Source organism: Haliotis rufescens, unplaced genomic scaffold (genome assembly GCF_023055435.1).
Source record: "Haliotis rufescens isolate VD_foot unplaced genomic scaffold, xgHalRufe1.0.p SCAF_60, whole genome shotgun sequence".
NCBI lineage: Eukaryota > Metazoa > Mollusca > Gastropoda > Lepetellida > Haliotidae > Haliotis > Haliotis rufescens.
The window spans coordinates 413797-429117 of record NW_025964335.1 but is presented as its reverse complement, the minus strand read 5'-3'; the positions used below and the strand labels follow the sequence as shown (position 1 = coordinate 429117).

Sequence of the window (15321 nt, the reverse complement as noted above, 5' to 3'; positions counted from 1 at the left end):
CGCGGGCCTGGTTGTCAATTAGATGAACAGACTAGTCACTATTACCGGCATCGTAATGTTCGGGGGACGATCGGAGGATCAGATGTCATTGTCTCTTGACAACAGTACTGTGTGGGTGAGTGAGTGAGTTGAAATTAATCTGGTAACGGTATTGTATCTGTTTGAACACTGGCTATAGGGTTTAAGCTGTGTTTAGTGGCTTGCTTGTTGATCAACGCCGCACTCAGCAATATGACGTCAGTCTGTAAATTACAAGTCTGGACCAGGCAATCCAGTGATTGACGTCATTACCGCACATAACACAAACATGGACGCAGAACAGTTCTTCTGTTTGTTTGTTTGTTTGTTGTTTAACGCCGCACTCAGTACTATTCCAGCTATATTGCGTCGTTCTGTACATAATCGAGTCAGACAATCCAGTGATTGACATCAGGAGCATCGATCCACGCAATTGGTATACGCTGACGTGCATCAACGAAGTCAGCGAACCTGACCACCCGATCCCGTACTTTCGACCATCATGGCCACTTCTTACGAAAAGGGGGCGGTCGGGTAGCCTAGTGGTTAAAGCATTCGCTCGTCACGCAGAAGACCCGGGTTCGATTCCCGACATGGGTACAATGTGTGAAGCCCATTTGTGGTGTCCCATGCCGTGATATTTCTGGAATATTGCTAAAAGCGGCGTAAAACCATACTCACTGACTTACTGTCTTACGAAAAGCATTGCAACTGTGTATTCGATCACACCACATAACATATCAACCAATACAATGCACGCAGTTTTGTGAAATAAATCCGCTTTAACAACCGTTAATGTGATACAAAAACTCCGTCTTCGTTTAGGAAGTGCGACAGCAGAAACAACTCGCTGACATACGACACGTTTATATTGGTTCTGCCAGTAAAGAACAATAACGAGCCTATTTTTGGTAAATCCAGCTCTTGAAGCGTGATTATGGAACATAAAGACCGTTTTCTCATGGTTCCTGAAAGTTCTCACAGACACGAGAATCGTCGTTAATGTGATCTAGAGGACGTTGGATCAAATATTGGCTATGATCTAAGACATGGCTGTTATCTGATTATTCGATTATTTTAAAGGGGAGTAACTGACACAACTAAAGAATGGCACTCTAGACTTTGGAGTGAGTGAGTGAGTGAACTGAAATGAGCGGTGGTGGAATAATCCAGTGGTAAAAACATTCTCTCTTCATGCAGACATTATAAGAGTTCGTTTCCCCACGTTGGTTCAAAATTATCACCCAAAACTGGCTCCAAAAGGAGATCAAACAATATCTCCATGCTCTGCAGACCATTGTGACGTCATTGGTTACCATGACGTCACTAATCCCTGTCAGTCTGGTTGGCTGTATTGTTTACACCCATGACGCTGTTTTTTATTGTTTACAATGTGGGAAGAATTATTTTGGATGATAAATAGAATCTTACCCCTGTGTCTTGAGACAAACAATATATCAAGACTTCTGATAGTCTCGGGGTTTTAAATTTAATCGATTTATATTGAGCGGGAAGGTAATTTAGGGATGTTCTGAGATGAGGAAGACAAAAAACAAACACATGACCTAAGGGGCTAAAATTCGACTTACTCACAAACTCACTCACTCGACAAGGATGATTAACTAAAAAAACCAGATAAAACTTAGTGCACATGCACTGCACGTGATATAATGTTTTGGTAGTAAGTTAAAAATTGACGTCACATCGGCAGTATGTATGTAGCGACGAGAACAAATTATACCTTTATAAAAAGATTTTATCTTTTTTTTGTAAAATTTGAAAATTGGACCCTTTAAAGCAGAAAGGAGTTAATAACTTTGCGACTGAATGCCGTACTTTAACGTATTCTGGCAGCGTCATACCAAAAGATTGTATTTGTTGTTACCCTGTCTGACGCTCGGCATTAAGGGGCTAAAACAAGGACTGGTCGGCTCGGAGTCAGTATACTGTGTCTGATTGGGGTATTCATGTTAAACTGCGGCACGGTATCTCAGTGGGCTAGCCCTATAAATCGTCATCGGTCCGGACTAGTACAAGCAGCCACACACACACGTGCATGCACGTCGCTATATAAGTGCAATAATCTTGGTCGCGACGTTAAACCCAATTTCACCTCACCTTTAACGTGTTCTACTGTTAATATCTGAACAGAACACATCTACACATTGGTATTTGGTCGAAGCCCCCCCCGAGCGTATCATTCCAGAAATATTGGGATTACTATTTGCAATAACATTTCCGATTCTTAATGACGCCACCACGAAACAAAAACGACGTCGAGACCATCTCTTGTCAAGTCAGAAATTATACTAGATTTTTACTCTTTGACATTAACACTAAAGTCTGAAATAGACACCTTCTCGTGTCCATTTATAAAAGATATTGACAAAGCATTGAAACTGTGCCCGTCGTCTTGTTCTAGAATTTGTCTCTGTCAATAACATAAGCATCCCCTGATATCACTGCACGTATGTCCTTCATAAAATCTGCCCAGGTAATATGGACTGAAAATAGAAGCTCATTTTCAAAAGCCCGTTGCCATGGTTACCCGTGATTCCAAGGAAGAAGTTGCTATGCCAACGCTAATTTTCAAGACATGACTTTGGCAAAAAACACCTACGTCGGAGACAGATTGAAGTTGACACAGAGGGAAGAGAGGGCGAATTAAACGCGAGCTCCATATTATCAATTATCAATTATCAACTTTGAGACCAAGGAACCATGTGTGCTATTATTCCAGCCATGTATTACTGTAAAAGAATAACCCCATAAATTTAGTGTGTTTCATTCCAAATGAAAATGGTCATGTTGACATTTATAAAAAATACTCTATCTTGCAGAAATAAATTCAAATTCGAGAACAGTCTTCGGATGAAACATCACGATATGATCGTAAATATGATCGTAAATATTAAGAGTCAAAATGAATCTTTTGAATACAAATAAAATTAAATAAAAAAATAAATAGTCATGTATGCCACTGAGAATCGAGGAAATATGGAAAGGGCCGTGGCTTGGACACCAGATCTCACGTAAATAGCTGATTTTAGCCAGATTTTACTGAAAGAAAGGTAAATGGGTGGTATATATGTGCCTGTGCACAATGCCAAAGACACACGGGAGAATTTGTACATGGCTACACGAGCAGGAAGACACAGGACAGGGTACCGGTATGGATATGTGAAGAAGGCGGACTTACCCCTGGTAGAGTTTTCTTTTCATGGAGAGCCTGCTGCGCTTTCACGGCGCTGTCGCGACTGGAGTATGTGAGGAAAGCACACCCTGAAATAAAAAATATAACATATTTAACGCGGTTTATTACACGTGTCGAGAGTGAGTTAAGTTAAACGCCGCTTCCAACAGCATTTGAATGTCAGCTTAATGCAGGAGAACGTTCAACAAGGGAGGTCGAAAACGTTTCATCTCAACCACGGTCTGTGCGAACAGACCCAGGGTCATGGCCGGGGCGAACGTGCGATTCGAACCCAGCAGATTCTGGAACGGCTAAGGGACGGTACTCTTGCAGTCGAATGTGGACATCCTTCCACCCGTGAAATAGTAAGTATGTTCAACAGTTGTAACGGCAAACAATTAATGTCCACTATTTGTCGAATCGACAGGTTTGTTTTAGCAACACCACATACATCTAGATAAATGAATTCATCTCCCGATAACGAAACACGCGATTTATCAACAGTTGTTTTCTAACAAACTTTATCATCCAAAACACTCCCACAGGAGATATCGCTTGGGTGAGAACAAGCAATTGATGAAATTGCATCACGATGCTTTGTAGACCATTGTGACGTTATTGGTTGCCATGACGTCACAATCAAATGACATCACTAATGGCTGCTACTGAAGCTGTTAGCAGTACGTTTTAGACTTTAGACACATATTACTGTCTACAAACTGAAAAAGTTGGAAGAATGATGTTGGATGATAGATAACATCTCACCCTAGTGTCTTTTGATATATAAAACAATATTAACAGTATAATATAAATAGAGGATTCATCACGAGTGTTTTTTAATATGGGAAATATCAACCGAGTCTTAGTTAATCGGTATTTGCCGAGCCTTTGGCGAGGCAAATACTGATTAACGGGACGAGGTTGATATTTCCCATATTAAAAAACACGAGTGATGAATTCTATTTATCATTTTTGCTTCCCTATTAAGGAATAATTGCATTAACAATAACATCAGCAACTTGTCGAAATCTTAAGTATAGATCGTGCGTAGTGATACATGTTTTCCATAGCCGTGTAAACCAAAATAAACAACCTCTTAACTCCTTTATGGCATATTCCTTCGCTGAGAAAAAAAGTACCATCAACCTGTAACCTGTAATATCCATTTGTCAACACGGATATCACTGTAGCGCTTCCCCTTTGTTTTATTAAAACAATGTCTCCAACATCAAAGGTATCCATGTTGTTTGTAAACACCTACTCACGTGACACGGGCGAAAAAAGTCCCACTTCCGGTTATCTAATTTGCATATCTAATTTGCATACTTATGTCATTGGGGTATGACATACATATTTTTATGTCATAAGCTTATGTCATGGATAAATGCTTTAGTTAAATGATAAACACTTTTATCAACTCGTGTTGATATATTTGATATTAAAAGACACTCGGGTGAGATTCTCTTTTTGTCTTACAATGCGAGGCATGTGTAGTTTGTTATCAGTAAAACAGGGGCTAGATTATTACTTTTGGACCCCCCCGCCCCCTGAAAATTAAATGGTTGCTCCGTTCGTGCAATGATCTTTAACAAGACGTGACGTTCGGTCCCATTTCACCTCATCTAGACTGATATTGTGACGAGGTGCTTGTAGCCTAGTGGTTAAAGCGTTCGCTCGTCACACCGAAAACCCGGGTTTGATTCCAATATGGGTACAACGCGTCATGCCCATTTCTGGTGTCCCCTGCCATGATACTGCTGCAATATTGCTAAAACCCATTCTCACTCACTCACTCATTCACTCACTCCCTCGGACCGCCTCCGTGGTTTAGTGGTAGAGCGTCCGCCCGGAGAGCGGAAGGTCCGGGGTTCGATCCCCGGCCGCGTCATACCAAAAGACGTTAAAAGATGGTACTTGTTGTTACCCTGTCTGGCGCTCGGCATTAAGGGGCTTAAAACAAGGACTGGTCGGCTCGGACTCAGTATACTGTGTCTGAGTGGGGTATTCATGTTAAACTGCGGCATGGTATCTCAGTGAACTAGCACTATAAATCGGCATCAGTCCGGACTAGTACAAGGAGCCACACAAACACACACACGTACATGCACGTCGCTATATAAGTGCAATAATCTTTGACGCGACGTTAAACCCCATTTCACCTCACCTCACACTCACTCACTCACTCACTCACTCACGCAACCACCCACTCACTGATAATAGTGGTAGTTGTTGTTAGGATGTATCGATTCATATGAAACATTATATTTTATTCACATCTAAGAGCGGATGTAGGAAGATTTTATCTGCAAATAGTTACACGCATAAATGCATTTATGAAGCTGAGATCACGATTTCTATTTCAAGATTATATTGCACGGGGCAAAACGTTGAGTACAGGCGAAAAACTTGTATATTTATCTCATTTAATTTCAAACCTCTCTAATTTCTCAAATTAGTGCGTGACAACATTGACTCAAATCTCACGCGTGAACTTTCATGTCATGACGACCTAGACCGACCTTTTCTAATCTATAGGAAAGACAATTTGATTTTCAGGGGTCGGGGGAGTTTAGGTGCTTTGTTGTTTTAAAAACATAAAAATAAATCGAACTGTATTCTTTAGACTCGAATATACTTTCTCTTTGACGAGTTCCTCCCACCTCTCAACGAACGAGCAAGGGGCGGTCGGGTAGCCTAGTGGTTAAAGCGGTCGCTCGTCACGCCGAAGACCCGGGTTCGATTCCCGACATGGATACAATGTGTGAAGCCCATTATTGGTGTCCGCCGCCGTGATATTGCTGGAATATTGCTAAAAGCGGCGTAAAACCATACTCACTCACGCTCAACGACCAGTGACCTCAAGTCCCGCTTGCAGTCGTATTTGAAGGTGTTCTTTGATGGAGGCAAGCTCGCCATTCCGGAGATCCCGTGGAAGTGGCCGATCCAGTAAAGTCAGTGTTTTTGACGCCAGCAAACATCGGGCATGCGCCCCAGACTATGCATATGCTTTGTTTGTTTGTATTTATCGCTGCACTCAGCAATATTTCAGCTGTATGACGGCGGTCGTAAATAATCGAGTCAGGACAATCCAGCGATTGACATCATGAGCATCGATCAACGCAGTTGGGATACGATGACATGCATCAACCAAGTCAGCGAGTCTGACCACCCGTTCCCGTTAGACGACAAGCATGGGTTGCTGAAGACCTATTTTAACCCGGATCTTCACGGGTCTCAGACAACGCACGTGGAAGGCTCAGTGTCCAAGGACAGATTGTCTGTGATGGTGGATCCGAGGTTGGTGATCTGGGTCACCATCTCCGGCTTGTAGAAGTTGATGGAGATCGCTGTAGGATGCTCGCGTCTTGGTCCATCATGTTTGTCTAGTCTTGTCTTGAGCTTGCATGAGTTTCCCTGCTTCTTCCCAAAGGCTCGGAATGATGGCGTGGATAGTGTCTGTCAGATGACCCCATCTTTGCTTGGCATCTCCCTGTAACCAGATAATCATCAAGGGCTCCACTGAAGTCCACTCTATGAGGATGTGAGTTTTTTTTACATCGATATGAGACATTCCCTCCAGCTTTGTGTGGCTGGAATCTGATCCTGCAGAAGATCAAGGAATGATCTGTGTCGCAGTCGGCGATGAGGTACAAAGATGAGATGGGCAAGTTTCTGAAGTGGCGACGTCTCGTGATTATCAGGTCAAGCAGGTGTCAGATGTTAGACCAGGGTGTCTCCAGGACACCATGAGCTGAGGCTTGATCTGGAAGAAGGCATCGGTGCTGCACAGGTAGTGCTGTGTGCACAGCTCAAGAGTGAGTGAGTGAGTGAGTGAGTATGGTTTTACGCCGCTTTTAGCAATATTCCAGCAATATCACGGCGGGGGACACCAAAAATGGGCTTCACACATTGTACCCATGTCGGGAATCGAACCCGGGTCTTCGGCATGACGAGCGAATGCTTTAACCACTAGACTACCCGACCGCCCCGCACAGCTCAAGAAGCCGTCCATCTCCATTCACTCTACCAATACTGGCAGCAGGGCCAAGATTCGTGGTCAAGCTCTTTCATTGAGGTCGCAGGGGTCACGGGTGGCCCAGTCGTCTAAGGCGCCGCGATTCGCTGTGCAGAGTTGCGTCCCTTGGGCACGCAAGAAACCTTGGTTGCGGGTTCGAATCCCGGTTCGCCCCGATTATGTTTCTGGGTTGTCAGCTACATACCCGTGCTTGTGGGTTTCATGGGGAAGTGGTAAACGTTTGAGACCTGCATCACTTCTGGCTTTCGCCCCACATTAAGCTGACACGCCGTGATGTAACCGCCTTCACTCATTGAAGGCGCCAAGCAGCTGTTCTTGAGTCGTGATTCCCTTGATGACGGTCTGGAGGACTTGATTGTGAAGCCCATTTCTGGTGTCCCCCGCCGTGATACTGCTGGAATATTGCTAAAATCGGCGTAAAACTATACTCACTCACTCACTCACTCACTGGAGGACTGGAACTCATCCTCCGCCTCCTGTGTGGAGGTACCACGGATGAGGCTCATAGGCCACTGGGATGTGAAGTGTACAGTACATTCACCCTGTGCACTCAAAAGAACCCACTCGTCCGATGGTAGATGACCAGATGGTGGAAACAAGAATACGCACATACACCCGAAACACAACCGAAACACGTGTGGTGTCACCCTGGGCAGGTGACTCTAGTTCAAATGTGCCTCTGTTCACCCAGCAGGGAATGGGTACCCGATATGCGAGGTGGATGTAAAACCTTCTAGCGCCTCTGAGCAGCTTGGGTTGTATACTCCCCAGGGCGTTGAGAATGATAACTGGAATGCAAACGGATCCACTGGTCGGGGAACAATTATAACCGCATTTGAGCAGATACTAGTACCTGGATACCTGCGGTATATAAATGTGTAAGAAAGAAAGAAAGAAAGAAAGAAAGAAAGAAAGAAAGAAAGTGTCAGAGAGTCAGAAGTCCCTCCGTTTCATTCGTACCAGGCTCCATCATTCCGAGCACTGAGGTCTTGACTGCACAACTGACGCCGTGCTTTAGGTTTGATCCTGACCCTTTCCCTGTCAGACGAATGTGTAGTCTCTCTCTCACTTACTGCCGGGGCGGTCGGGTAGCCTAGTGGTTAAAGCGTTCGCTCGTCACGCCGAAGACCCGGGTTCGATTCCCGACATGGGTACAATGTGTGAAGCCCATTTCTGGTGTTCCCCGCCGTGATATTGCTGGAATATTGCTAAAAGCGGCGTAAAACCATACTCACTCACTTATAATTCAGTCTTTCTTGACAACGTTACGCCGAACACCCGGGGTCGATTCCCGACATGGGTACAATGTGTGAAGCCCATTTCTGGTGTCCCCCGCCGTGATATTGCTGGAATATTGCTAAAAGCGGCGTAAAACCAAACTCACTCACTCACTGACAACGGTATAAGGATCCATAACGAAACGTCAGTATTACAGTGTAATAAAGAAGTTGCTATCCACAAATATTTCGTCAACTTCGAAGAAATGCCTATCAAACAACATAGTATATATATCGTAACATTGCCGAAAGCGGCGTAAAATCTCACTCACTCACTCCCGGGTTATGCCGTCCCTGTGAGTGGAAGCTGGAGTTACCCATGCAACAGATTGGTAATGCAAAAGACAATGCTGCTTGGTATCAGAGCCATTGCAAAAGCTGCCTAAAGACAAAAGAATACTGCCTTAGGGACTTGGACTCCGGGTGTCACTTAGTCTTTCCCATGGACGGGTACAGCCGCAAAGCAGTGGGGGTTTGAAATGAGAGTTTAGCCTCAAGAGAGTGAGTGAGTGAGTGAGTGAGTATGGTTTTACGCCGCTTTTAGCAATATTCCAGCAATATCACGGCGGGGGACACCAGAAATGGGCTTCACACATTGTACCCATGTCGGGAATCGAACCCGGGTCTTCGGCGTGACGCGCGAACGCTTTAACCACTAGGCTACCCGACCGCCCCTAGCCTCAAGAGAAGCAACCAGCCAACGCTGACGAGACCCCTCTGCCCAAGGCATGTGGTTTTGCCATGCCGCTTGTTCCCAATGCAACCCTAACTTTAACAGTATTGGTCAGGTGACAGTTTAATAAAAGAAGTAGTGAATTAAAATTTGAAAAGGGTACATTTTTTCCCTCAATACGAGGCAAACGTATTTTTTCAGTAAATCAGACAATCCCCCACGAAAATCCAGTGGTTGCTGCCTAACCACCTATGTCTATTCAAAATGATAAGGGGCGGTCGGGTAGCCTAGTGGTTAACGCGTGCGCTCGTCACGCCGAAGACCCGAGTTCGATTCCCCACTTGGGTACAAAGTGTTAAGCCCATTTCTGATGTCCCCCGCCGTGGTAATCCTGGAATATTGCTAAAAGCGGCGTAAAACCATACTCGCTCACTTAAAATGATAACTTACAGATTCTAATTACAACGTCATTTCGGACGCACTGATCGTTTTAACGGTGATTTGTAACGCGTTTTTTTAACACGTCCACGAGCGGTAAGTGGATAACTGCACGGCGTGTGCGTGCTGCACGTGCACACCTGTCAGCGATACCGTCTCGCACGACACGTGGGGAACACAGTTTATGCATGCAGCACGAGACAGTATTTGAACTTAATTACCACCTGTGATGGGTGAACATTGCGTGACGCGGCTATTTTACTGCTTCCCTGACTCCGTTAAACAGCTGATCCAATTTAAGGGGAAAGACACATTGAATAAAGGATGACTTTATTAAATCGAGAAGTAAGTCATGCAATATCATGTAAGGAATATTTCGGCGAATCATGGAACGCAGAAAAGACACCAGACCTTGGCATAGGCCAAGCCATCGCATATCATTATCAGGTGAGGTGGAATGGCGCGCGCGCGCGCGTGCGTGTTTGTGTGCGTGTCTGCTGGCACGGACTAACGCCGGTTTTATAGTGCTAGCCCACTGAGATACCATGTCACAGTTTAACATGGATACTCCACTCAGACACAGCAAACAGACTCCGAGCCGACCAGTCCTTGATTTATCTCCTTAATGCCAAGCGCCAGGCAGGGTACCATCTTTTGGTATGACGCGGCCAGGAACCGACCCATCGACTATCCGCTCTCCGGGCGGATGCTCTACCACTAGACTAGGGAGGCGGTCCCATAATATAGTAATCTTTAACGAAAACATCGATATGAATTTGGTTTCACGACCTAAACTTAGATTTGAAAGTTTAAAGAATGATACGAGTAAACCCGCCTATCGTCTGTACAAAGTTTAAAGGATTATATACACACTAACCCAAAATAGTCATCGACTGTCAAGACACCTCACGATGACAGATGAATTGTAGGTTTTATTTTAACGAGGGTCTCTTCTTTGCGAACTAATACCGTTTTTTTTATAAAAAGAGGCGACGAACGGGATCGGGTGGTCAGGCTCGCTGAATTTGTTAATGCATGTCATCGTATCCCAATTGTGTGGATCGATGCTCATGATGTGAATCACTGGATTGTCTGGCCGTCAAATAGCTGGAATATTGCTGAGTGCGGCGTGAAACAACAAATAAACAAACAAACAATACTTTATCGTGATAAAAGGGCACAGGCGCGAGAACAGACGGCAAAGCTCGGTATTATTATTATTATTATTATTATTATTTTTATTACCTTAGATTGGACACTGGATCGCTAAGAAATGACAACAATATGTTTGACGTTGATGCACTGCTTGCAATAAGTGTATGTTCATGTGATAAATTGTCTCGCTGGTGATATCGTCTAATAACTGAAACATGGCACTGAATGCGACAGTCTGTACATTCGAACGCAAAACGGTGTGCCCTTTAAGATAACTCATTTAAGTTTCGCGAGAAGTGTACGAGTCGTTGCCAAGGGAGACGATTTTCTCTGTGTGCTTTCAGCTATAAATGTCGCGTTTCCTAATACCCAGAAATAACAATTTCTGAATCGATATTATTCATGAACCACTCCGGCTTGATGGCTCTTCTCTTATTCAGCACATATTCTTCAGGCAATGACTTCATGTGGAATACAGAGATTTTATGATTGTCAGGGAATAGATTCCGACAAGTACTTGGCCAAGTAAGTAAACAGCTCTCGTATAACGAAGCTTTAACAATTATACATTCAGTGATATGATACCGACCCCCCAACTACAACCCCCCCCCCCCCCCCCCCCTCCCCCAACTACAATCCCCACCCCCTCCCCACACGCCACACCTCCCCTTTTCAGACACCTTACAAGATGACTGCGCACTAGGCATTGGCGTTGGCATAGAGGTACTATGTTTATACACACTCGCTCTCTCCCTCTCTCCCTCTCTCTCTCACACACAAACACACAGAGAGAGACACACACACAACACACACACACACACACACACACACACACACACACACACACACACACACACATGCATCCGCCTCTGAAAGTGGCGCTTAGTTGGCCGGCTTTTTATCGTCGTGTTTTCAAGTAGTCGACATTGTCGTCGTACCGCAAGCTGGGAATTTCTGGCTTCAAGGGACTAAAATGACTAATAACAAACACCCATTCCATATTACCCGTCTCTATCTCAACTTGTACAAGTGGGGCTTCAAGACCGAATCTGTCACCCGGAACATGAAGACACGAAAAGTACCGGATTTATATACTGAACATAAAAAATTGGGGACCATGACTATTTTGGGGGATATGTTTTTGTAGTGAAGACTGAACAAACAATTGAAGAAACTTAAATTTCTTTTTTTCTTTTTTTAAAATCCTTTTTTTGTTCAGGATATAGCGAGTGAGTGAGTTGGGTTTAACGCCGCTTGAATCAATATTCCAGTCATACCACGGCGTGTCAGCTTAATGTGGGAGGAAAGCCCCAAGTGATCCAGGTCTCAGACATTTACTACTTCGGTGAAACCCACGAGCACGGGTATGGTGCTGACAAACCTAGAAATATATTCGGGGCGAACCGGGATTCGAACCCACAATCATAGGTTTCTGGCGTGCCTAAGGGACGCAACCCTGCACAGCGAATCACGGCGCCTGAGACGACTGGGCCACCCGTGCCCCCTGTTCAGGATATAGATGGTATTTTGTGTATTCCCTTTTTTTTAAACCCCGGATTCTGCGTTACAATATGGCTGAAATACTGCCGTTGTGATTCACTCACTGAGCGTATAATCAGATTACGGTGACTTTTATCTATAGAAATAATCCGGAAGTAGAGTTGCAAGGGGTATCAAACAACGTACTATTCCTTTTCGTAAACAGAAATCAGTAATGAAAAATATAATCACATGCAGTCAAAAGCATTGACTGACTGATTGTTTGTAAACATGGTATTATACATGCATTTCAAGTAGCAAAAATTCGCATCCTGTTAATATTTATGCCACTATAAATATTCATGTTGTTTTTTCCTTGCAGTTAGCCCTTACAAGTTACAGGCAGTTAAAGAAAGGGGTTTGTTGTGCAAGAATAACAATAATTCAACTTATTACATCAACAATATTCCCGCTGTTTGACGGCGGTCTGTAAATAATCGAGTCTGGACCAGGCAATCCAATGATTGACATCATGAGCATCAATCGACAAACGCTATTGGGATACGATGACATGCATCAACCAAGTCAGCGAGCCCTACCAACCGATCCCGTTAGTCGCCTCTTACGACAAGCATAGTCGCCTTTAACGACGGGCAAGCACGGGTTGCCGAAGATCTTCATGGGTCTCAAAAGCATTGATAACAATTCGAAACAAGTTTTTGTCACAAAGTGACGAAATGTCCCCCGCCTGTATATACACCATAGTACCAAATATGAAGACAATCCTTCGATTAGTTCTTGAGATATTGCGGCAACACCGTTTTCCAACTCCAAAAGCAGATTTGCCTGCTGTGACCTTGAAAATGGGATCAAGGTCACCAAAACCGACTGGTGTCTGCGGAGTCTGTATATACACCATAGTTCCAAATATGAAGACAATCCAGTGTTTAGTTCTTGAGATATCGCGGCAACACCGTTTTCCAACTCCAAAAGCAGATTTGCCTGCTTTGACCTTGAAAATGGGATCAAGGACACCAAAACCAACTGGTGTCTGTGGAGTCTGTATATACACCATAGTTCCAAATATGAAGACAATCCAGTGTTTAGTTCTTGAGATATCGCGGCAACACCGTTTTCCAACTCCAAAAGCAGATTTGCCTGCTGTGACCTTGAAAATGGGGTCAAGGTCACCAAAACCGACTGGTGTCTGCGGAATTTGTATATACACCATAGTTCCAAATATGAAGACAATCCAGTGTTTAGTTCTTGAGATATCGCGGCAACAAACAGGTGGGACGTACGGACGGACGTACGGACGGTCGTGAATACTATATCCCCCGCTTCGCGCTTTCGCGCGGCGGGGGACAAATATAATCATATTACACCAACACCAAGCTGAGGAAGATGTCGGGTCATCAAATTACGTTTTCACGATCAACAAATCTTAACGTTAATGTTCAAAACAGGGAAGACTATTATTCTATGGTATTGTCACGGCCCTGGAATCAACTCTGACCTGCCCATGACCTTTCGTCAGCTATATAGGGTTAATGAAGGCTAATATTTCAACATCCGATGAGATCCAGTGATCCATTATACTCGAACAGCCCAGAACGACAGGGTTACCCGAGATTTCTTTGTCTCGATTATATTTCGTGTAATGAGTCGCCCATTAGCCAAGCCATGCAGTATACTGATACTTCGTGGGGCGTATTATCAGACAAAACATGTCATCATGTTGTAAATGGCACACCCTCCGAAGCACGTGCTAGTCATATGGTGGGCGTACTGTTCCCAATATCTAATGACATCTTGCAGACCCGTGACGATCCTGGACGAGACTAGGTAATCAGCAACCTATGCTTGTCGTAAGAGGCGAATAACGAGATCGGGTGGTCAGGATCGCTGACTTCGTTGATGCATGTAATCATATCCCAGTTGCCTATATCGATCCTCATGATATCAATCACTGGATTGTCTGGTCCAGGCACGATTATTTACAGACCGCCGTCATACAGCTGGAATATAACAACAAACAAACAAATAAAACATATTGCAACCAATTAGGTCGACAGCTTATTTTCAAGTAGATCCGGAAAGACACAAGACGTATCAAGATCCGACCATTTATTACATATATATATACAGGGGGGTGTACTCACGAAAATCCCCGAAGGAACTAGAAATGCTTTGCTCAAAATACATGGGTTATGGGAAAAAATGCACCTTGGACATGCAAGGGTAATGTCGATCCGGGTTAGAATTGATCCAAATTCGTAAAAAGTTATTAACAAAGCAGTGAATGGGTACCCGGTAGGATGCGATGGCAACACTTAACCTTCTTGCGCCTCACGCGCAGCTTTGTTTGTATACCCACATGGGAGTGAGTAAATTGGTGAGTATGGTTTTACGCCGCTTTTAGCAATATTCCAGCAATATCACTGCGGGGGACACCAGAAATGGGCTTCACACATTGTACCCATGTCGGGAAACGAACCCGGGTCTTCGGCGTGGCGAGCTAACGCTTTAACCAGTAGGCTACCCGACCGCCCCTTATATCATGGAGTGAGAAGGAAAATCGAGTGCAAACTGACCCATTGACTGTGGATACTAACAGTGTGTAACACATCGGGCTGTGTGGGTTATCAGATTGTGAGTTTGTTTGGTCCAGACCCAGGTACGTACAGGCCAGCGTCGTGTATACTGAGGAGCAAAAGAAACTATACCTCTCTGTTGATTTTATCCTATGTTTGAGTGAGTGAGTGAGTGAGTTTGGTTTTACGCCGCTTTTAGCAATATTCCAGCAATATCACTGCGGGGGACACCAGAAATGGGCTTCACACATTGTACCCATGTCGGGAATCGAACCCGGGTCTTCGGCGTGACGAGCGAACGCTTTAACCACTAGGCTACCCGACCGCCCTCCTATGTTTGAAGGAACAGATGTGTTTTCAGTCCGCCTTAAAAGATGGAAGGGTGAGTGACAGTTTCAGCTCTCGTGGCAGTTGGTTCCATTGTGCAAACTGACGAGTTCTCTGCCCAAATGATTTCA

General features: G+C 44.4%; 1 protein-coding gene across 14 annotated transcripts in view; it reads right to left on the bottom strand.

Moving 5' to 3' along the window:
* The window catches only part of LOC124140753 (CUGBP Elav-like family member 3-A), a 272175-nt gene that overhangs the window by 220391 nt on the left and 36463 nt on the right, over positions 1-15321 (bottom strand). For all 14 annotated transcript variants that reach the window (XM_046508472.2, XM_046508480.2, XM_046508471.2 and 11 more), the window contains exon 2: positions 3218-3300. In XM_046508472.2, coding sequence (XP_046364428.1) covers positions 3218-3300 — 83 coding nt within the window. The remainder of the gene's footprint in view (positions 1-3217; positions 3301-15321) is intronic.